The 24526-nt window shown below is 42.4% G+C and overlaps 2 protein-coding genes across 2 annotated transcripts; one reads left to right on the top strand and one right to left on the bottom strand.

The window, feature by feature from the left end:
* The first annotated feature begins 1076 nt into the window (after positions 1–1076).
* On the top strand, positions 1077–15506 carry slx4 (SLX4 structure-specific endonuclease subunit homolog (S. cerevisiae)). The gene is made up of 14 exons (XM_042432359.1): positions 1077–1275; positions 1587–2087; positions 2468–2675; positions 3118–3333; positions 3837–4051; positions 4874–5169; positions 5463–5721; positions 6497–6672; positions 6812–6958; positions 7361–7530; positions 8186–10581; positions 13244–13343; positions 13584–13901; positions 14678–15506. The coding sequence occupies exons 2-14, from the start codon at positions 1646–1648 to the stop codon at positions 15018–15020; spliced, it is 5286 nt and encodes a 1761-aa protein (XP_042288293.1). The 5' UTR covers positions 1077–1275; positions 1587–1645; the 3' UTR covers positions 15021–15506.
* Positions 15507–15592: 86 nt separating this feature from the next.
* Positions 15593–21597, bottom strand: mcrip2 (MAPK regulated corepressor interacting protein 2). Its single transcript, XM_042432372.1, has 5 exons — positions 20909–21597; positions 20674–20743; positions 19382–19515; positions 17205–17315; positions 15593–16086 (listed from the first exon to the last, which is right to left on the bottom strand). The coding sequence occupies exons 1-5, from the start codon at positions 20961–20963 to the stop codon at positions 16016–16018; spliced, it is 441 nt and encodes a 146-aa protein (XP_042288306.1). The 5' UTR covers positions 20964–21597; the 3' UTR covers positions 15593–16015.
* Positions 21598–24526: the final 2929 nt, after the last annotated feature.

Here is a 24526-nt window from a genome sequence, read left to right on the forward strand (position 1 = left end):
GTCGGTGTAAGGCAAATCTTGCTGATTCCGCTTATGGCCCAGCACAGTGAGTTCTAATTATTCACTGTACTTGCAGACTAATTAATACTCAATTTACAATGATGGTAAGTTTTTCAGCACTTGTAAGTGCCTGATGTATTTGTTTCAGTATTTTGCAGTGTGCAGGTATTTCATGTGTGAGTAAGAAGTTAATCAGAATAAAGAGAAAATAGCACAGACAAGATACAAGGTGTAAACAGAATTTTGTGCTTTGCACTCATTGTCAACATAGTAAAATCAGAATATAAGGAATAGGCTGAAGTGGTCTAAGTGATTTTATTGGATGTTACAGTCCAAACAAGATAAAAAAAAAAAAGATGCTTTTTTAGATCCTCCCAGTTTCTGTACATGTTGTGATGGTCTGACAGACTGCTTAAAGTTTTTTTTTTTTTTTTGGCAGTTTCTGTGTAAGACAGTCTTATTTCTCAGAGTAACAACAGATTGGATTCTCTTTCAGCTGGACAGAGGACCCAATAATAGACAAACTCTGAATCTAAAGGTACATGAGAAAATATAGAACAATTTGGATAGATATGCATTGCATATAAAAATTACAGGTGTCTACGATACAGACTTATAGTCTTGTTTTTCACTTTTTGGGTATTATATCAGGTAATGTAACAAATATAGAGTCATAAAGGCTTATAAATACTGTATAATGTGTTTTTTAAAGATTTTATTTATCATAACCCATTCCATTTCACAGTCCAAATGTTAAACATTGTGAATTGAAATTATAATCAAGTCTTCTGACAGAGAATACAAAAAAGAAGGACAATAACAATAACAATAATACAAAAATACACTAAAATACATTAAAATAAAGGCTATTCTATATGTTTCAAAAAATGTAATTATAATCGCACATAAAGTCTTTGTGATTTTAGAAAGTACGAAAAATATGTGAAATCATGAAGGAAAAGAAAATATATATTTTTAAAACGTTTTACAAACGTAAAAGATGTTAAAACATGTCTTGTTCTATAAATACAAGAAACGCTGCTGGTCCGCGTCAGCGCGATACTGTCACGTGGCCCCTTTCACGGTCACATGACCGGAAGTTAAAACTGAAGCGGTTGAATGAGTAATTTTGAAATGAAAACAAACCCCAGAGATCTTCTGTCCGCTTTATTTACCGTATAATTAATAAATACATGTGATTAAAAAAACATTAGACAGAGTTACATATGATGAAGCGGAAATGCTGAAGATGAAGAGCAAATTCATCAAACCCGGGTGAGAATAAAGTGTTAGCATGATGAGCTAACTGCTTCCTGTCCACTGACGTTAACGTTAGGTATAATATTTCCACCACAAACTTTTGCTGTCAGACTCTTTCTGTAGAGCATTTGCCTGACTCGGTCTCGTATTAAATGATAATATAGCTGTCTGCTTTGTATTTTGCAGTAGCAGTGCAACACTTACGTCTGTCATCTTTCTAAGGTTTTAATGTTAGTTATTGAGATAATATTTCCCCTGCGAGCTCCTGTAGCTCCCTGAAACAAACTGCAGACACTAACTGGTGCAACCTGTTTGCTCCTTTGCAGGGTGTTACAACAGGGGACATGCTGGCATGACCTTTTAAAGTGAGAAACAGCTGATTATCATGGACGACTCGGACGAGGATTTTGTAGACCTCAGCTCAAAGCCACTGAAACGAGTCTGCAAGAAACCCAGACAGCCAAGGAAAGCAGGACATCCGCCCTCCAGTCAGGCAAGTGATGGAGGCAAGAGGAGAAGAAATAACAGAAGAGATGATGGCTCTGGGTCCAAGTGTGTTGCAGCTGTTGGTGGGACGCAGCCTGTTTGTACTGAAGCAGAGCAGCTTGTGGTCAGTGGAGGGGGGGATGCTGGGCCATCTGTTTCAGTTGCTTCTGCAGCAGCAGTTCCGAGAGCTGAGAGACGTCTGGCAGCGAAAGACGTAGTGCTCAACAGAATGCAACAGTTCAGGAGAGCCAGTCCTCAGAGGATGCTGCACAGGGACAGGAGCCAGTCGACAGAGAGGGAGAACAACCGTGATCCTGCTCCTCCACAGACAGAAAAACGAGGTGAGATGACATGATGTGCTTCACAAAGATTTGCAGATGCAGCAGGGATAAAAATGTGGTGTCTTTCCCTGATTTTCATTACGTTTAGCTAAAATAATATGACTGTTTTTCTCTGTGTCTCATTGGGTTTATTCCTGGGCTTTAATCTTGTTTGAGCTTCGGCTTGAATGCACCATAATTTTACATGCAGGACATGAAACAAACTATTACTCACAGTTGTCATGGTAGTATATACCTATGAGAAGTTTATGGAATATAGGTCTTTTGTTCCTGGGCCACAGTATACAATAGACCTAGAAAATGTTGAGAAAATGAAATATTTACACCAGTAAATGTCTTAACTGTATCTGTATCTGCCATCTCCTCCCCTCTGTGCCCAGATACACCAGAATCCTCCAGCTCAGGCCTCTGTTCGAAGCCCCTGGACAGTGACGAGGCTCTGGCCCTGCAGCTGCAGCAGGAGCTGGACAGGGAGGCAGCGGAGGCCCAGACAGTGGACCTGGAGGATGGAGGCCTCTTCTTCTGTCAGATCTGTCACAAAAACCTGACACATATGACACCTGAGGGGCGCACGCAGCACCTCAACAGGTCTGAACATTTATATTTACACTTTAGGCATCAGACTGAATCTCTGATCCAGAGTGACTGTCAACAGGGAAATGAGACTACACATCTTGACTGAAAACAGCAAGGCTTCCTAACGAATGGCACAGATTCAATGTTTACGCAGACTGCTGGTAAATCCTCTTAGTTGCCACTATTAAAGGAAGATAAGAGAAATTATCCAGGCCTTGTCAGGGAGAGGCAAGGCAAGCAATTGATGATGGATAGAGTGTAATGAAATGTATCTAAAATAATAAAGCTGTCCTGAAAAGTCATAGAAGATTACCCACAAACAGAAGCTCCAAAAAGTTCAGTCCTCAACATCCCATGTTTACATCAAGTGCTATGCAGCATGTGGTTTGTCTGAACTGCAGAATAATCATCATTTTCTGCCTTTAAAATGTTGAGAAATAATCCCTCTTCGCAGGTGTTTGGATGCAAGTGAATCCCACGTCCCAGCTCCTCCTCCGCCTCCCGGTGTCCCCGACTGTCCCATCTGCGGCAAGAAATTCAAGTCCCAAAGGAGTCGCTCCTCCCACCTGAAGCGCTGCTCCTCAGACATGGGTGTCTCTCCGGCTGTCCTGCTGCAGGCTCTGCAGAGACAGACTGAAGAGAGCCAGAGCACCGCCGCTGCTAACACACTGTGAGTCGGCTTCAGCACCTCTATCAGTCAGGTCACAGCGCAGGAGAATAATACACTGATCAGCCATAACGTTTAATACACCCGCTCACCCTGTAGACTTTCAAACAGATGGTTATAATTGCTTAAATGTTGCATTTAAAAGTAAGAGCTGTTACTCAGGAAAAGAAATTACATCTAGAGGAAATGGGAAAGCACCAAAATTAACTTTCTCTAATTACCTGGCTCTAAAGAATCAATAATGTCAGTCAAACTGATTAACAGAAAGCTCTTGTTAGACTGAAACCAGTCATGTTTCTTTGGATGCTGATCTTGGGGACAGCTTGTCCATCAGCTAAATTACCTCACTTAGTTATTGTAATCTAAAAACATGTACTCCTAGCCACCATTTAGATGTCTTTCCAGTCTTTGTATGCTGGGTCTGTGTTAACGTTGGTCACCCAGAAGTGCACCTACATGTCGATATATAGACTTATGGTTCTCATGTTTGCATTTGTCTCGTTCAGCGCACAGACTGGAGGCACAAAAAGGAAAGGTCCGTCCAAGCCGGGTCTCCCAGCAAGTAAGAAGCCCAGGAAGAAGACTGAACCCCTGGACGAAGACACCAGGGTGGCCTTGGCTCTGTCGTCCTCCCTGCTGGAGCAGGAGAGAGAGTCACATATAGAGACCGCTGCCTCTCATGCCTCCATGACTCCCATGTTGAGGTGGAGGCCAGACACAGGTACAGTAACATCACTTCATTGTCTGTGTTTGTCAAGACAGAAAAGTTTTACGATAAAAGCATTAACATGACAGGGAGTGTTGTATCACAGAGTATAACTCAAGTATGTGACTGCTTTTATATAAAATCTTTAGTAAATGTAATAAATATGTTGTAGAAACTGTGAAACTTGTTTCTCGTATCACCTGGTAACCAGAATGTTTACATGGCTTGTGAATGGCTTATAGGGAGAGGGGACACTACTTTTCAGCTGCACAACCAGGTTCACACCTCTGTCACAATAAGTATCTGTACAACTGTAGTGTACCTGTGCAAGATACTGAATCGCTACCATTTAACAAGTTTTAGCAATGTTGATCCGTTAAGGAATCAATTTCTGATGTGTTTATGACAGGCTGGGTTTTACATTTGGTGTTTATGATGTGGGCGTTGAGAAAACATAAACTGTAACAAATATGTTGTATTTAATTTGGGAAACACCCTGGAGGCAGTTTTCATGCCTTCAGGGATTCATGTTATCTTTGTCATCCTGGAACAAATATTTAAAGGTACAGTCTGTGTGTTGTGTGTCTGCATGTGTTTAAGTGTGTGCTCCAGGGCCTCCATTACTGTCTTTTGGACATTTAACAGCACTAACATTTGGCACAAACTGTGGGGAATCCTTGGTTTTAGACAACAGTGGTGTTATTTTCAGTGTAGTACTTGAAGTTATAGATGAGATGATTTAAAGAATGTACTTCAAATACTCAAGTTCTGTGCAGGTTTACGGGCCTTCAGATGCAAAAAGTATGCGATCCTACCCCTCTTCTCTTCTTGGAGCAGGTAAGGGGCATGGGAAGAGGAAAAAGGGTGCCGTCCCCCGTCCTCCTCCGCTCCTCCTTGTTCAGGATGCTGAGGCGGCCCTGACGAGGCTGCAGGAACGCATTTCTGCTCTCCTCCTACGCAGTCGGGCTCCATCTCCCCCCACCCCAACCCGCTGCCCCAGCAGCCTGCCCGGATGGAGTGGTGCTGCCCCCCTCTGGCAGAAGAGTGCACTGCTGAACCAAGACTCCACTGGTTTGTCTGATTTCTATGTCCCAGAGCTCAGGGAGTTCATCACGCCTAGGGAATTGGCAACGGTGAGAGAGACCAACGGCATGTTTGCATAATGTGTCATGTTATGTCTGTCACGTTGCCAGCTGCTGGTGAATTTAGTAAATGTATTAAAATGCTTACTGTAAAGCAAACCTGTCTTGGTCAGTAACTACAAAAACTGGGGTAGTAAAAAACATAAATGCATTACAATGCATAGAAGTGAGGCTGGAGTTAATACAGTTTTCATTTATAGATCTGTTATACTTAAAATGAAACAAGAATGTTTGCTGTCATGATATATACTCACCTGCTTTTCTCTCTCACCCTCCACTTCTAGACTGATGTAGCCTCCTCCAGCACTAGCTATAAACCTCATACATCTCTCCAACCTGTGAGTGAAGGAACTCCTGTCACAAAAACCCGACCTTCCATCATGCCCTCAACCTCCCAGACAGCCTCCTCCTCTCCAGCTTCCTCCACCCCGGGGACAAGGCAGCTCCCGATGGGCGGCGAGGCCCTCCGAGACCTGATGGAGCTGGCTGAAGACGGCATGACGCTCACCCAGTGCGGCTACGCTGCTCCAGGCCCTGCCAAAGGTAACACACAGTGCCACAGACTGTATTCTAAAATATATATATAAGTAAAAGAACACTTTTAATAACAAAGTCTGTTCATCATAATGGTGAATACATTTCCTGAATACTTTATGGGTAATATATATTATACTCTGATTGGTTATTTTACTACTTTTCACGAAAGTTTTGACCTTTTGTTGTTGTTGTTCCTATACATAAACTGCTTGCCCCCAAATTTTTGTCTGTAGTCTCCCAGGAGAACAGTAGATCAGGTTTCAAATAATTTTGTGCGTGTTCCACTAAAAAAAAAAAAGTTTTTTACATACAGTATTTATTTGTATATACAGAACATCTGGGACTCATTGTAGCTGTTATTTAGTGTTTATTTTGAATATTTAAAAAGGGGTTAAAATCAGAAAATTATTATTAATTATTATCAAAGCATTGTCTAAGCTGAACTTGTCAAAAGGGAAAGTGTCAAACACAAAAATGTTTGGATGCATGAGGGACATAAAATCTAGGTGAAAATCAGTTTAATATGATCAGCTTCTGTTAAAATAATCTGTGTTTTGCTTTTAGGAAAATGGGCAAAATTATGAAAATAGATTTATATACCACCTTCTTCACACACTACTCCAAAAAGAAACACATTCCCTAAAGTTCAGTTTTGAATTACATATGTGCTTTATATACTGCTACAATGTTCTAACCTGTTTGAGCAACTTGCCAACTCACACACGTTAGTAGAAACTTAACTGGTCGTGCATTCTGGCTCTGATTGTCCATGTCCCCACAGACAAGAGCGCCAAGCTGTCCACAAACCTCCAGCTGAGTGGTTTCGTCCTGGAGGAGGAAGAAGAGCATGCTGACCTCTGTGTGAGCGGTTTCCTACCAGAAACTTTGCACGCACACGCAGAGAAAACCCACGGCCAAGCAAGAAGGACGACTGAGAGCGCGGGCGGGCACCAATCAGTAAGACCACTTGTAATCACATAAAATCAGAACTCTGAACATTTTCAGGCTGAACATCAGTATTTCTTGTCTGTGCTGTTATCTTTTTGTTCTGCAGTGCTCTGAAACACAGTGTTTCCTGTTGGTGTTTCCTCTGTAGGTGGCGCTGTCCAGACTAGCATCAGAGCTGAGCAGCATGGTGAACAACCCTCAGCTCAGTGATGTGCAGCTCCAGGTGGACAGTGGAGAGGTCTACTTTGCCCATTCCTTCATGGTGTATGCTCGCTGCCCCCTGCTGGCAGAGATGGTAAAAGTTATCGCTGCATTGTTAGCACTTTTGCTAATATAAGAGCAAGGACGGATATTATATTCTATGTTTTTCTGTTTTCATTGTTTCCTTTTTAAATAGACCATAGAGGACTGTTAGAGTTAATAATGTTTTGTTAGTGAGTGAATGTAGTGTTAATGTAATTGAAATATTGAAAAAATCTTTAACTGTCACAACACTGGACATGTAATGGCCAAAAGTTTCAGCTCCTCTTACTCCTGGAGGCTTCCCAGTGGATGTCAGGTCCATCATCTTCATCTTTAACATCTTTGATTAGAAATGTACAGAACTGTACAACACAGTCCCCTTTCATGCTTGTCATCTGTATATCTGCTCTCTTTTCAACTTTTTATTTACTCCACTCCTCTGCGCCGCTCTCAGGTGCACGAAAGTGGTTTTGGGGTGAAGGAGGAAGGCATGCCTGCAGCACAGAGGGTGTTGATGAGTGACGTACCGGGACAGGCGGTGTTGGCTCTGCTGCAGTACCTTTACACCGCCCAATACTCCATCCCAGCATCACTGCAGCCTCATGTAGTGGAGCTGGCATCCAGGTCAGTGTGGAGTTCAAACACCTTGTGATTCATACACTTTTTAGTGTAGTGAGTTATGAATGAGCAACTTAAACCAAACAAAGAAGTTTGTCTGCGGGTGCCGTGAAATTCAAACCTTTTTGTTTCAGCTTTAGTCATGTCTTTGGTGATCCTCCTTGGTTTTCACTGTTTTTATTGTCATGTATTCAGTTAAAGGTGCAGTGTGTAGAATTTAGTGGCATCTAGTGGAACGAACTCGGCAGAAATGCAATATTATATTCATAAGTATGTTTTAAAAAGTGTTATATCACCTGAAACTAAGAATTGTTGTGTTTTCATTACCTTAGAATGAACCCTTTACACCTAAATAGGGAACGGGTCCCTTTGCACGGAGCCCGTCATGTTGCACCGCCATGTTTCTACAGTAGCCCAGAACAGACAAACCAAACACTTGCTCCAGAGAGGGCCTTTTGTGTTTTTCACAAGTTTTGTAATTGTAAATTGGAAAAAAAATCTCTTTTACTCATCTGTATCCAGTGACTTGCTTTTTTTGATGAAATAATTATATTCAAGTGATATATATGAACATGTCCTAAAATCCTACATTGTTCAACAATCATAAAGATTGGAAACACTTTTGTCACAACTCCTCTGGCCTCTCTTGCACGTTTTTAAGGTTTGATTTGCAGGAGCTGCAGCAGCTTTGTGAGCTTCAGCGAGCCGAGGCAGACTACACAAGCCAGGAGGAGCATCTCAACAAATCCCAAACAGATCTGGCCTTCATGGAGCTCCTCCACTCCATGTGGAACGAAGAGGATGATGATGACGACGAGCGGACAGATGCGAATGGAGGAAGAGATGAAGAGAGAGGTCTAGAACAATGTCAAGCCGCTGACGTCATATCAGGCGACGGAGAGTTTCAAGAAGAACAGGTGAACGAGGAGGAGATGGAGGAGATTTATGAGTTTGCTGCCACGCAGAGAAAGAGGGAGGAGGAGGAAGAAAGCGTGGAGGAAAAGGTAGACGAGGAAGAAGATGGAGAAGTGTTCACAAAACTGACAGAACCCAAAAGAAGCTCAAGAGGATTCAGTGAAAAAAGCTCGCAGCCGAACTCCAGCCTAGATCGCAGCTACAACCGCCTCTTCTCAGACTCTTGGGGGGTCTACAAAGAAGGAGACGACCCCTCCTCCTTACATCCTACCTCTCCACCACCAAAAACACACACCCTCCAATCACAGCAACACCAATCCCCTCATAAACCCTTTTCTGAATATTCTGGCAGAACTTTGCTTCAGTCCTCAGCAAGCGTAGTCAATGATCTTTCCCTCAGCCCTCCACCCAGTACATCCAACCTGCCTATCCCAGGTCTGTCTCCTGGGATAGTGGCTGACTGGGACGGTGGTGGAGATGCTGTTGAACTGGAAGAATTTCTGCCTTTGAAACAGGAAAGCCTAGGTCCTCACAGTATTTGTGTACCCCTTTCTCCTGATTCCCCCCAGAAAAAGAAGACACCAGAGCTGGTAGTTTTGTCTGACTCAAGTGACGAGATGGAGGTAGTAGATGTTGCTGTTCTTAGCTCCCGCAGTCCTTCTCCACCTTATCCCAGTGCTCTCCAGACCCTGCAGAGCTTTACCCACATCAAACCCCAGATGATCCCAAAATCTAAAGAGCCCAGTAGTTTGCATTTTAGTCCCAATGATCCATCTTCAGTCACAGTTCCGAGTCGACCAGGCTCCGGTTGTGACCAGAGTGTGGTAGACTGTTCTCCAGAAGTTTCCTGGCTGGTCCCATCCACACCAGTCCAGCCTCGAAGAAGCACCACAACCAGCTCCACTCAAACCAGAAGCAGCATGTGCAGGACACAGCTGTTCCCTAAAGGTGAAGCTTCATCACCCTCGTCCTCTGTTTTCTCTTCCCCTGCTTTACCGTTTAATAACAGATCACCGACCTCCAACAATCCAACCGGAGATTCAGCCCATGTTGGCCCAGCAGATGACAGTGTCTCCAAGCAGGACAGGACGGTGCCCAGCAGCTCCAGTTTGGATCTCAACTTTTGTCCTAAAAGAACCAGTAGCTGCATTACGAGTGAGGACAGAGAAGTGGACTCTCCTGTTTTTAAAGAACCTCAGGTCTCACATCTCTCAAGCTCGACCCTCCCCTGTCTCCTTCAAGCTTCCTCAAAGCAGCATAACTCTCTTCACCTCCAGCCACAGCCTTACAGCAGCACACCCCTGCATACAGACCTCCACCAGCCCCCTGTCTCTCTTGGCGCTTCTCCGCTCCACATTGAGCCTGATAAGCAAAGGCCAACAAGTAAAGAAAGGGATAGGGCGCCCTCTGAAAGCCCAGAGAAGACAGAATTAGGGAGCTTTCATCTCTCCCCCTTGTCCGACCCTTCAGACCTACCCTCTTCTTCCTCTCAAAGAGGCCTTCAGAGTTCACAGAGACGCAGTAAATCCTCTAGTCAGAGTCAACGTTCTGTCGAGTATAGCAGTCACAACGGCACAGGATCTGAGCTGAGGAGTGGAATAAGAAATAAAGAGGAAGGAAGAGAGATAGAGCATGAAAGTAAAGGCACAGATGATAAAGGAGAGCAGGAAGAAGCAAAAGGAGAAAGTGGAGAGGCAGAAGCTGCAGAGTCCAGTTTCCAGCAGAGCTTCATGGCCATGGACGAGCCCCCGATAGCGTTCAACGACTCATGGGGCTTCAATGCCTGCGTTGACTTGGCGGAAAATCCGGGCTGCTTCAGTCTGAGGCTGGAGGACAGCGAAGCATCTAGCCTACAGGAGCACAGCTCAGAAAAAGCCAAGTCTAGTCATCATGTCTCGTTGAACGGCCAGGGAGGTGTGACTGCCTCCGCTCCATCCAAAGCCCTCAGTTCACAACCACCTACGAGTGAACAGGCTCATACAGGCCCCTCCTTCACCCCCTCACCACCTGATCCCACAACCCATACCACACCAGAGATCATTAACAGCCTCCTGGACTCAAAAATATGGGACAGCTGGGAGGAGGAGGAGGTTCTTCCTCTTTCTCAGAGGGTGAACCCCTCTGCCTCACTCAAAACCCCATGTAAGTAGTCTTACTCTAAATACAACACCAAGAGTCGTCGTCTTTTTTTTAAACCAAATCATCCAGACATGGCTTTGTGAAAGATTGGTAATTATTTCCACATCTTAAAGCATTAAGGAATTAAACAGTAACTATTTAAATAGAGTCACATTTCATGATGTATCCTTGAAATGTATCCTATGAAATCTTTCAGCTTTCTAAATCTCTCTCTAGACTCATTTTTCACAAATGTTTGACAAGTATGTGGTGAGAATACTATTGTTCGAAAGACAGATTTTTCACTGACAGCAGTCTCAGTAAACCATAATTCAGTGCAGCCCCAAGATGTGGTGTTTTGAGTAAGCAGTGTAGCTGCAGTTTACACTTTCGTTCATACAGTGCTGCTTGGAAGTTTGTAAACCCTTTAGAATTTGCTTTATTTCTGAATAAATATGACCTAAAATATGATCAGATTCCCATTCAAGTCCTAAAACTAGATAAATAGACATCACTTAAACAAATGAGACAAAAACCCTACACTCGTTTGTTTATTTATTGAGGAAAATTATCCAATGTTACATATTTGTGCATGGCAAAAGCATGAGAACCTCTAGGATTATCAATTCATTTTAAGGGGAAATTAGAGTTGGGTGTTTCAGTGGGATGACAATCAAGTCTGGGAGGCCCTGCCATATTTAAAGAAGAGAAATCTGGATCTTCACTATCAAAGTCTGAGCTTCACAACACAGGTTTGTGGAAGTGTGTCATGGCTAAAACAAAGGATATTTCTGAGGACCTTAGACGAAGAGTTCCTGATGCTCACCAGGCTGGAAAGGTTTACAAAACCATTTTTAATGAGTTTGGACTCCACCAGAGGGGTGTACCAGAAAGCGAGAAATAGTGGGTTAGCGAGGTATGTTGCTAGGTAGGTATGCTCTCCGTTATAATGATCTGTTCCTCCTGGCTGAAATAGGCGACACGCGATCTGTCCATTTTGTGCAGAAAAAGAGTCAAATGACGCGCCAAACGCCCCTTTTATGGGGACGCGCACAGAGCCCAAAGCAGAAAGCCTGAGTTAACAAAGAAAGTTCATAACCACCGTCGTGATACCTAAGTGGTATCCTTAGTTAGGGTTTGTCGAGCCAGCTCACACAAAGAAAGCCTGGGTATGTTGGCTTCGTAGTACACCCCTCAGTTGAGTGTCAGGCAGATTGTGTACAAACTGAAAACATCCAACACCATTGTTACCCTCCCCAGGAGTGGTTGAACAACAAAGATCACACCAAGAGCAAGGCATGTAATACTCCGGGAAGCCACAAGGGACCCCAGGGTAACGTCTAGGAAACTAAAGGCCTCTCTCGCAGTGGCTACAGTCGATGTTAAGGACTCCACCATCAGGAGAACATTGAACATCAATGGTGTGCATGGCAGAGTTGCAAGGAAAAAAGCCACTTCTCTCCAAACAGAACATTGCTGCCGTCTATAGTTTGCTCAAGACCATGTGAATAAGCCAGAAAGTGATTGGAACAATGTTCTGTGGACGGATGAGACCAAAATCGAACTTTTGATGAGCAAACACTGCATTCCAGCATAAGAACCTTATCCTATCTGTGAAACATGGTGGTGGCAGTATCATGGTTTGGGCCTACTTTGCTGCCTCTGAACCAGGACAGCTTGCAATCATTGAAGGAGCTATGAGTTCTGAGTTGTACCAGCCAATTCTACAGGAAAATGTCACGGTATCCGTCTGAGAACTGAAGCTCAACAGAAAGTGGGTCATGCAGTAAGACAACCACCCTAAACACACAAGTCACTCTACCAAAGAATAGTTAGAGCAGAAGAAGGTTAATGTTTTGGAACGACCGAGTCAAAGTCCTGACCTTAATCCTATAGAAATGCTGTGGAAGGACCTGAAGCGGGCAGTTAATGCAAAGAAGCCCACCAACATCCCTGAGTTGAGACTGTTCTGTTCGGAGGAATGGGCTAAAATTCCTTCAAGCCGATGTGCAGGGCTGATAAACAGTTACCGGAAACGTTTAGTTGAAGTTATTGTTGCAAAAAGGGGGTCACACCAGTTACTGAAAGCAAGGGTTCATATATTTTTGCCTCACACAAATATGTAAGATTAGATCATTTTCCTCAATAAATAAATTAATATGTTTTTGTTTTTTTCTTAGTCTCATTTGTTTAATTGGGTTCCCTTTATCTAGTTTTAGGACTTGTATAAATATCTGATCTCATTTTAGGTCATATTTATGCAGAAATAGAGCAAACTCTAAAGGGTGCACACACTTTCAAGCAGCACTGTATGCTAGTTAGCTCAGTAGTTTTATTTATTTTCCATATTCCATTATTTTCCATATACCCACCTTTCTTTCAAAACAACTAGTTCATGTGTCTTATCTGGCGGTGCTCTAAACTTAGCTTGTTGGGATAAGTAGCAAATGACTAACTGCAGTAGATGAGGCAAGCTGAAGGAAAGCAAATACTCCATTAAAGAAGATATTTACTCAGTAAACCATCATGTTAATGATACTGTATCTGAGTGTAAGAGAGTAGATGTGTTGTTTTGTAATAAGTATCTAAGTCATTTAATTTCATTGCATACATTTGTATTTATTAAGCTTAGGTGCAGAAATCAGTGGCAGTCCATAAGAATCTCTACCTGTTTGTGTCTCTGTAGTATCGTTGCACAATAAAAGGCGTCGCTCTGTGGTGCCCATCACTCCCATGCCCCACTACTCTGACATGGATACACCGGAGCTCAAGAACAAACTGAACAGGTCAGTCAGTTCACTCTCATCCCCGCCTTCACATTAAAGAAAGGGTAAAGCAGGGCCACATGTTTGTTTGTTTTTTTCTAATTAAGGCTATTAACTGAGGAGCCTATCCGATAACCTCTCCTGGTGTCACTGTCAGCTTAGTCTGTCTGGCTCTGCTCTCTGTCTTAGGCTGTTTTCCTCCCATCCATCTATTTGTTCTTCTTTCCATCATAAATGCCACTGACTTTCTCCTCTGCACAGGTTTGGTGTCCGACCTTTACCCAAGCGCCAGATGATCCTCAAACTGAAGGAGATCCACCAGTACACCCACCAGCTGGTCAGCTCTGACTCTGAGGATGAGGCACCCTCTGTAGGGCGCACTGCTCAGATAATAAAGCCCCCGTCAACCAGTTTAGCGGCCGCTGGCAGCAGGCTGGTCTCCTGTGCCCAGAGGGTGAAGTTTAAAGAGCCCACTACCGTTTCTCCTGTGAAACTCAATAGAGAGGAGGAGGCAGAGCCGCTGTCCGCCTCACAGGGCTCCAACACCTCCTCGACTGCTGCCAGCGAAGAATCTGAAAGGTACAGTGTGTGTTTAAGTGTGAATCAACTTACTTTCAAGATGTCATACTCAAAATGAGGCAACTTAATCATTCAATAATTTATATTTTTGACCTCTTGGGGGCAGCAAAGCAAGCTCTGAACACTTCACCAGCATATTATCACCCTGTAAAGTTTTTATGGAAAAAGTGTTAGCAAACAGTCGCCCATTTACACGTTTCGTAGAAATGGAGCAACAAAATCAAAACAATGAGCTGAAAGATGCTAAAACACTCTGTAGAGCTGAGGGGAACTGCAGAGTTGGGTAATAATTCTTTGAGTAACACCTTTCTCATTATATATTGTAATTTCATCCATTGTTAATATAACATTATTGATTGGAGCAGCATTAAAATTTTGTTCAATAGAAAGTCCTTAGGTTTACCAGACCATCTGACCTGTGGTGCTTCAATACTAAAAGGGACACGGGGGAGAAAAATATCTAACGTTCATGAGTTTATTTCTTTCTATGAAGCATTCAGTCATGTTTAGGAAAGAGTTTGTAATTTGTGTCACGTTTATGGTCAGAAGAACAACTTTTGGGGCGGAAAGAGCTGTACAGGCTTTGATTTGGTGAATGATTTCATTTCATGGTTTCATAAGCCGCTTAAAAATGTCTTTCCCTTTCATTGGTATGTTTATTTAACCACTCCCCTCTCTCTCTCTCTCTCTCTCTCTCTCTCTCTCTCTCTCTCTCTCTCTCTCTCTCTCTCTCTCTCTCTCTCTCTCTCTCTCTCTCTCTCTCTCTCTCTCGGCAGGTCAAACCCAGAGATATGTCTTTCCTCTGATGGCGACTCAGACAGCGACGGTGGCATCTCAGCGTCCCAGTCAGCCACACGCCTCCAGGATCGCCTCCGAGCGGTGCGCTCCTTCATCCTGTCTGACTCAGGACTTTACAGCCAGATCCTCCAGTACCAGCCTCTGGTCCTGTCCCAGCTCCAGCAGCGACTGAAAGCAGCAGGGATCCGCCTGGGAGCCGCCAAACTGGTGGACTACCTGGACTCCCAGTGCATCACCTTCACCACGGCCAAACCGGGTCACACTGCACCCAGCCGCAGGCGAGGCAAGAAGACAGGCAAGGGGGCAAAGGCAGCGGGGTGAAAGTGGAGCAAACAGGAAATGAGGTGTCAATGCTGCTCTTTAAAACTGTGACTGTAAGGTTTAAGTAGAAACTGTGAGATGTAGCATGTTTTATTAAGGTACTTGGGACATTTATCTGAAAATAACTTAAGGCAGAGAAGAAAAAAATTAAATTATGAAGTATTTTAAAAAGAATATGACAACCAGCACTCAGCTGATTCCTCAAGAGTAGACTTCACTGGTGAAAACAGATTTTACCGCTTTGTTTGAAATGTTGAATGTTACATAAAATGTTTCATCAGGACAGTTTTTGTATTTTAAGTATTGTGTTTGTGAAAATAAAAAAAATGGTAAATGTTGCTATGGCATAATGGTTCCTCTGATTAAAAGGCTATAACAGTGAAGCCACTTTCAATGTATAAAATAGATTCTACAAACCATCTGTCATCCTCTGTGTGTGATGGTTTAAAAAAAAAAATCATCTTTAGCATGTATTTACAACCCAGCTCAAGTGCTGCCACCATCATGCATCGGAGTAATACCAAAAAAAATATGGTCTAAATACAAAGAAATTCCATCACAAGAAATTTTTTGAAAAACATTTTACTTTTTTGCTCGTCAATAGATTTATATCCAAAGATGAGACAATGAGTACATACAGCTGAGCTGAGCACACTTGAGAAAGGAGGCAGGTTCTTAAACAAGAAAAATCTCACAACTTCTATCCGATACGTCGTTTAAGTAGAGACTGACGGGTCCTTCGCAGCAGCACATCAGGTCAGCACTGTCAAGAGTTCACAGTCAGGTTGCTGTTGCATCGGGGCGGGTTTGCATTGTGCACCCAGTTTTCTCTACAGCAGCGTGAAGCACGGGGCATCAAATCAGATTCCAAATTATGTACGACCCTTCGCACCGCAGATCCTGGAGACTGGCTCAGCTCCTCTCTACCCCTGTGATGCCTTCACTGGTGGAGCATCGACACGGGGCTTCCTGTCCCGGCTCAAAGCCTCGCACAGTCATGACAGGTTGGCAATGTTGGCGAGGAAGCGCTGAGCCCACCACTCCTCCAGGTCTATGGGCACAAAGTCTGTGGAGACAAGGACAAGAACAGAGGGTGTAGAGTTACAGAATGTGTAGACGTTTCTATACGTAGTCACTGAATAATTTACTTTTTACAAATTTTGTGTTGAATCTTGTCAAAGAAGTACAGATGTCATGTTCGCTTTCCTTTTACATGCAGGAATTTCAAAACGTGGGTTGGGGGGCAAAGATTAGGAATATACTTGGCACTATAACAGCCCAAAGATGCTCTTTGAAATGAGAACTACAATAATATAAAACTTATATTTAGAGCCTGCAGCCACCAGCAGCTCTGTGAGACTGTAGGCATGACAATGACAACGCTAATATGCTGATGTTAAGCAAACCATCTTAGTTTAGACATGTTAATATTTGCTAATTAGTACTATTCACAAAGTATGGCTGAAGCTGATGGGAATGTCATAAGTTTGGCAGATATTCGGTTATAAACCAAAGTACAAACAGTACTGAGCAGCAAATCAAGGCTGAAACACACTAGATTTTAGCTGCTCCACTACTCATATTGCTTTTAACTACTGCTCATAAGAACTGAGCACCTCAGATCCTTTAATGAAATATATATTGGAAAAATAATTTGATTCCTGAGTGAATCCGACTTGAGCAGCTGCCTCATGACTTTTCAGGGCAGCGAGCCACAAGATGAACCAGAGCAGACAGGTGTGTACAAGCTACAATCAGCAGTCGCGTCTGGTTTATCTGGAACAGCCAGTTTCCTACACACCAAATAAGAGTTAAAAATTAAAGCAGACTATACAACAGTTGCCCTCTGGCTGCAGATAAAGATGAGCCAAAAGACACTCAGTGTGTAATTCCTGCGGAGAGATGAGAGCGGCCTTTCAGCTTTCCTTTGGCGTTAACAGTAGCCAACTAGTTATAAAAACAAGGCAAGGTTCAAATTTCAGGGGTTTACAGTGCAGGAAGAGAGTTATCTTAAGATGTAATAAAACAGTGTAGCAAGATTAGATGAAGGATTTTAGCTCAACAGACTGGATGCTGATGCATGTGCACATACACACACACAAAAACATGCAGGTGAACAAATGAGAACTGGTCAAAAACATCGCTGACTGTGTCAAAGTGGAGAGAGGAGACGCAGGTGCTTACTCTTCATCGCAGCACTGGGGGTCTTCTCAGTGTACTGAACGGGCCCCTGCCTGCCAGTCGATGATTCCCCGACGTCCGCGTTCCCCAGCTTCTGCTCCACCTCCTGCCATGCTACATGCAAACCAAAACACAAACGACAACAAATGAGTACTTAGTCGACAGGAACCTGATTTATATTTTGCAGGAGTATAAAATACAACCTGAGAATGATATTTTATCTTAAAAATATTTCCAAGACATGTTTAAAACCACCTCCACCATTTTGAGGGTATATGACTAGATCTGCATAGCACAGTGCATTTGTGTGGTAAAATGAATATATCATTTATTGTAAGCACTACCATGTACGTAAAGCAGTGTGTCACCCTTGTAAGAGGGCTGGACTGGCCTATTGGGTGCATTTATCAGCTGTGGGTTAAGGTTTCTCACTTCAACCCCTGATAAGTCTCAAGGTTTTGGCTCCGTGGAAGAGTTCTCAGCTCTTCTTGAGCACACTAACCTTCAGCCACACACTACTTATTAACAGTTTGTACAGCTTGTATGACTTGAGCTAACTTGAGGATGGCACACACGAAGAACAAATAACATAGTTGTAAGTATGCATGGGGGTGAATAAAATACTATCTAAACATTTTGAGGATGTCCGGAGATGATATTGTTTTTTATTGTAGTGAATATTTTCCCCTGGAAAGATACTCGTCAGGTTTTCTATCTGAAAGCAATTCGACGGACTGTGATGGAGGTTTTTCTTTTAGTGAAAGCGGTGAAGAAGACTGTGGCTTTCCCCAGATGAACTTTATAGTCACAAAAGGACACCACAGACCAAGTGTTAACTGGCATTGGTCCAACAGTAACACAGATAACTAGTGCGAGCTGATTCAGCTCTACAAGTCATTCATTTCCATCAGGGCATGAAGTATTGGTAAGGCATGCTGGGTAAACTTAGGATTTTTAATAATTGTTAGGTTTTCTACCACAAGTAACAAACTCCCTGTGGACAGTTTTCAGAATTCCTGAACCATGTTTGTAACTTTGAGTTAATATGTGGCTGCAGTTTCAACACGAACAAAACCTGTGTTACCAGTTTGTTTAAAGATCCCCTTCAGACATGTATGAGGATGTATAAAAATACTCCGCTTGGAACATTCATGTGTGTCTGATATGGTGTTTCTGCACAAAAAAAGTATAATTACCACTTTAAAATCCTTAAACTTACATCTACTCCTTCTCCCTCGTTAAAAATAGAGAATCTATGAATATGCAAATATATTTAAATTTAAAAGTTTAACATCTGGACATAAAATGTTTCCTCCTTCACTGTAAAGTTCATTCTCAGTGTTTGTGCACTGGAGGCTTCAAGTTTCCACATCACACTTGTGTAAAGTGAGTATTGGACTAGGATTGGCTCCAAACTAGTTGTGATGTCACAAATCCTGCTTGTAGGCCCCGCCCTTAAAATCTGATTTTCTATGAGCTCAGAGAAACTTTCTCCCTTCAGCAGATGAATGTGAAAACAGTTTTCTAGTGTCAAACTCTGCACAAACATCATTCTGCACAGTGAAGCTCAAACATCCAACTGAAGGAACAAGAAGAAAAAAATATTTTTGAGTGGAAGGGGACTTTAAAATCTGCAGCACAGCACTGCACTGCAACACTTCATAAAAAGCTGCACAAACACGTGCAAACCAAGGAATGAGTAAGAAACAGGACTTGACTACTAAATAATGATACACAACAAACAAATATAGTGTATAGTGGAGGAGTTACTTGCAAACAGACTATTAACTAGAGTACTGGTAAATATACAGAATTTTGTGTCATTATTAAGTGTTACCAGTTCTGATTGTTTCTGGTAGAAAATATTGTAAATCATTACTTTTGTTTTGTTGTACATAAACAACAATTGCTGATATACCAAAATACAACTGCTGAAATTTTTAAAATGGAAAGCACATTTTCAGGCATCCTTTGCTTAGCACTTTTTTTGTTAAGCATTGCAGAAAGCAAAGAGAGAAAGCATAATATTATCTTCTAACTGCAATGTCCCAGTTAAGATCCTCATGACCTAGTGACCTTGAGCAAGCTCTCCAATCTGTACCAGTGTCAGGATTGACCCTGGAGGTCAGACCTTGCACTACAACCCACATCTACCCATCTATTAATCCACAGACCCTCACCTTCAAACACAAATCTGACGTTCTCCTCATGTGCAGGAGTGAATCCCTCTGCTGGGCTGTCGGGCTTCTGTGTGGAAGTGTTGTGGTAGCGCTTCCCGTTGAGACGGTTGAACACAATCTTTGGGGGTGGAGAGCTGGAGAGATCAGACACAGAGTTAATAACAGAATGTCAGCTTGAAGGAGGCTGGGGCAGTCAGCATCACAACAAAACATGAGTCAAAACTCTAGATGGCAAGAATGTTGGAGGTTGCCAGATAACTTCATGGTTGACTGACAAGCATGTAAATTTACTCAACACCATGTAGCAATGCTTGAAGCCAAAGGTCTTTAGCTTTTAGAGAAATTCAGCATGACGGTTGACTTGACCCTGGAAACAGGAGATAACTGAAGGTCTGCTTACAGTCTTCATCAGCAGATGGGGTTTACAGAAATTTATTTTTATACACCAAGACATTGCTGTGTTTGTGATTTGTTTGGTCTGTGCTTAAGTGAAGTGAATGTTACTTTCTGTGTCCCAGAATGCCTTTCAGCAGCTCCCAGGAAAAAGCATAAATGTATTTCAATAGTAAGACCATAGGAGTTTGTAACAGGGGAGAAAAAGCAAGGCTTGCAACCTTTATTTAAAATGCAACATAGCTTATCATTGCAATGCATTCTGGTCAATTGAGGCTTGCTGTTGCTGTATAAATTACCGATTATCTCTACTTGTTTTACTATGATTTTCTCCTTGTATAAATATTAAATGTTGATGCAGATATAAAGTCTATCCAAACTAAAACTAAAACCCAATTTTTAACTTTACTGCTGTAGTTTTAATTAGCCGTTATTGCACTGGAACTTAATTCAGTTGCCAGTTGTTGTTCTTGTTGAAATGGTTTTAAAGAAGTGCGCCTAATAAACTAGCAACAGAGTGTATCGTTAAGCGGTTTTGGTATTTCCGAGCAGCACCTGAAGGGAGCACGAGATTCCTGCTGCTTTCAAAGCCAGAACCGGACAGGTGCGTGAGATCCAAATAACGGATTGGCTTCATAGACTATAAACGCGGGGTCAAAGGTAAACAGGGCTACTGGTTAGAGAACCACAGTTATCGACGGTATAACGAGCCGGACTGAGGCTGCGGGGAAAGTTCTGTCCGATAATGGAAGCAGTTAACCGACCTAAAAGTCACACCTACTCCATGTTACATGATCGCGACGCACGTGTGGAGTATTTTGGGCCCTCGCTGCTCAAGTAAATCGCACACATACCGCTACAAACCATACGACAGAGGAGGACAAAGTGCAGCTACTTACTTAGATGTGAGCCAAGATGTCGGCTTGAGCTTCAAGTCGCTGAATTTGCTCTCGATCTGTTGTGTGGGACCTTAGAGACAAAATTAAAAGTTAGAGTTTTCATGCTGCACCTTCTACATGCTCCTCTCGCAAACAATGAGCCGATTTCATTGATGCAATAACACAAAATCTTTCCACTTCGTGATCCCAAAGTCTGATGTTACATTGCATCATGCTTTAGATAACATCCACTCACCTGTCCTCCGTTGTGTAACAAGTTTGCTGGGACCTCTGGTGATTGTGTACATCATGTGGGCGCCAGTAACCTGAAGAAATTCAAGTAGTGTCTATGCTTAAAAACCTGTCTTGTTTATTATCAGGTGAAACATTGGCTGTCAACTCTGCAACTTCCCGTCCTCTGCCCGCTCCTCCTCACACAGCCACAATGGGGGGTGGAGGGGGAACCGCAACGTGGTTTATTTTGTTGCTCAAGTCAGCTGCTCCAGAGTCGGCCTGAAGCCTGCAGGAGCCTCGCTTTGACTTGTTGCCCGCTGTGTATTAATACACACCCTGCTGCTCCTCTCAACCAGCAGGTGTTCACTTTAGCGCCGTCCGCTGCTCTTGCCAGAGGTGGTGTGTAGGTCATCCAAGGAGAAAGCGGCTCCTTACGCCGGGGGTCAGTCAGTCAGTCAGTCAGAGGAGGGAGGAGGGGGGGGGACACTGTGGTTCCTGAAGGCCGAGGACAGTGATACTCCAGGCGGACACTCTGGCCTGTATGCTCCCGCTGATGCTCCGGTACTGACTGCAACTGCGCTGCTCTCTGACAGAATACAAGGACACTGCACACTGTGTTTCCATCAGGACAGAAAGCGGTCATGCTGGTCCAGCGTCAAGCAAGCCGGAACTAACTGAGCGGCATCCGGTCAGAATTTTCAAAATAATGTGGACACAAATCCTATGTGATGCTCTTTATTTTGGATTTAAAACATACCCCTATTTTGGAGGAAATGCTAACTGAAATGACCACTTAGCACCAATGTAAGTTATTTGCTCAACAAATTTATGCTACCTTATCACCAAAGCCGGAAAACGCAATTTCATGTCATCATGAACTGAACAGTGTAAATGTAAACTGATTGTATTCTTGTAAATTATTTTGATGACTTTAGCTTTATAAATGGGAGAGAATAATTTGATTGTTTTAAATGGGAAGCTTCTGCAATATCATCCTTGTCTTAGATTAGATGGACTTTTCAAGGCAACAGACATCACATCCTCACAAGCTGTCTAGCACAATGCTGGTGAATCATTTAATACAATTCTCAGGAATCATATAATGCCATTAAGTACTGTTAGAAATTCTGTGATTGCAGTCACATTGCCCATGAAATAGGAGGGTAGCACCTTCTTTAAATGGGATGGGGAATGTTTACTGTTCAATATAAATATGTTGCATTGTTTTAAGTTTCTGCTTTCACTCCAACAGTTTTGGTTGTCATTCTAAATATTTCAATAAATGTGTTTTCACCATTAATTTTGATTTATTCTGTAGATCGCAGTTACAAACAAAACACAGTGAGGTTATTCACAGTAACTGGGAGACTGTTTCTGGAATAAACCCACTGCTGTTGAGTTCTTTCATGATATACAGTAATAATATAATTTTCATGATTTTAGCATCAACATAATTCCATTCATTTTCATGGTATTAGGTTTGCAGCAGAAATCTCAGGTACAGATGTCGCAAAACCTGGGTGAATACTATCAATGCTATCTGCATGGTGGTTACCTCAGGATACACCTGATGGGTGTAAACATGTTTTGGGCTAATGTGCAGTGGAACCATTGCCAATAAGAAAATATGTACTTATTTATAAGGTGTGGTTATTATTTAACCCTGCACAACAGCAAACCATAATTTTGTGTCTATTTCTCAATAAATTTCTCATGTTGAACTTAAGCTATTTCTGAATATTTCTTCAGGATTTTACCTACAATCTCTTACATTTTTGTGGCTTTTATTTTGAAGTTAAAGTCTTTCCATTTCCGCTCTCGATGTTTCTGTTTACCTTTGGGCAACCCCCCTCAGTGACGTCACTGCACGCCCCTCAAATGGGGTTTTGGAGGAGGAGCGGAAGGCTCACCTTTCACCTATTAAACCACACGCGCAGATTGAGTCTATTTAGAGTAATTAAGAAAAATTGAAATAAAAGTGACCTTTTCTGCAGAGTTTGTAGATTTGCTTATAAACAAATTACCTATTAAATGATAACAAAGAAGGCATGACTAACATTTTACAATTTATCACACTAAAAACATGGTGCTGAACAGGTTCTTTGGCTTGTAATCATAGGGGAACCGTTTATGGTGCTATATAGCTCCTATCTTTAAGGGTACTGTATAGCACTTTTGCCAAATGGTGCTACATAGAATCATTAGCGGTGTCATATAGCACTATATTGCTTCAACAAAAATGGTACTTAATAGTACCCAAAAGTGGTTCTATGTCTTGTAATCATAGGGGAACCTTTTTTGGTGCTATACAGCACCTTTGTCAAATGGTGCTACAAAGAACCATTAGAGGTACCATATCGATGGCCAAAGCGCAAAACCTCCTATCTGCAGAATTTTCTGATTGGCGGATTTCACTTTGGATGATGAGAACAAGGAAGGCTGCTCATATTCAGTCTGTCTGCAAGATAATCCTGCCCTTCATTGTGACAGAAAAGTCACCTGCCAAAAACCTCCGATCAGGTTCGCTGGGAACATGTTGAGGCACAAAACCTCCTATCTGCATCGGCACCAGACCGAGCTCAATTCTGACCCTAATATACCACAATGTAGTAACTATTACATTTACTACACTGGCCCATCTTTTTCCCTGAAAATAAACTTAATTTTATTTTGAATTTAATTTTAATTATTAACTTAATTTAGAGCATAGTTTTGTGCAAAAGCTCCTATCTGCAAAATGATCCAGGAAAAGTGGAGAAAAACCTCCTATCTGCACTTTGTCAGGCACTAATACCTAGTCGGTATTGTTAACACATAATATATTGTGTATTGAGTATCCTCAACAAATACCATTCTGAAACAAAGCAACAAGTTTGTTTTTAGTTTTCTCAAAAAACTGCATTTTTCAGATAGGAAGTTTTGCTCTTTGGCCTTTGATATGGGGTTGGTGTTAATTGACACATGGGTAAAATGAGTGGGGGGGGGGGGGGGGGGGGGGGGGTGTAACTTGAAAAATGGATTAAGTGAGTAAGCGGGGGAGATGTTACTTGAGAAATGGGTAAAATAAAAATGGTGTACGATTTTTGCAAAAACTTGATAAAATGAATATAGGGTGGGTGTTAATCGAAAAATGGGTAAAATTAGTAGGATTGGGTGTTAGCCGAAAAATGGGTGAAATGAGTAAGTGTGTGTGTGTGTGTGGGGGGGGGGGTTGTTACTCAAAAACTGGGTAAAATGAAAAGAGCATCCGATTTTTCCGACAACTTGACAATATGAGTACAGGGTGGGTGTTAATCAAGAGATGGGTAAAGTTGGTAAGATTGGGTGTTAGTCGAAAAATGGGAAAAGTGTGTAAGGGGGGGTTGTTACTCGAAAAATGGGTAAAATGAAAAGAGCATCTGATTTTCCCGAAAGCTTGATAAAATCAATATGGAGTGGGTGTTAATCGAGAGATGGGTAAAATTAGTAAGATTGGGTTTTGGTCGAAAAAATGGGTAATGGAGTGAGGGCCGGGGGTTACCCGAAAAATTGCCGAAAAATTGCCAAACAAGGGGGAAAATTAAAAGAGCGTCAGATCTTCCTGAAAACATGATAAAATGAATACGAGGTGGGTGTTAATGAAGAAATGGATACAATTAGT

This window comes from Thunnus maccoyii, chromosome 2 (assembly GCF_910596095.1).
Source record: "Thunnus maccoyii chromosome 2, fThuMac1.1, whole genome shotgun sequence".
In the NCBI taxonomy this organism is placed as follows: domain Eukaryota; kingdom Metazoa; phylum Chordata; class Actinopteri; order Scombriformes; family Scombridae; genus Thunnus; species Thunnus maccoyii.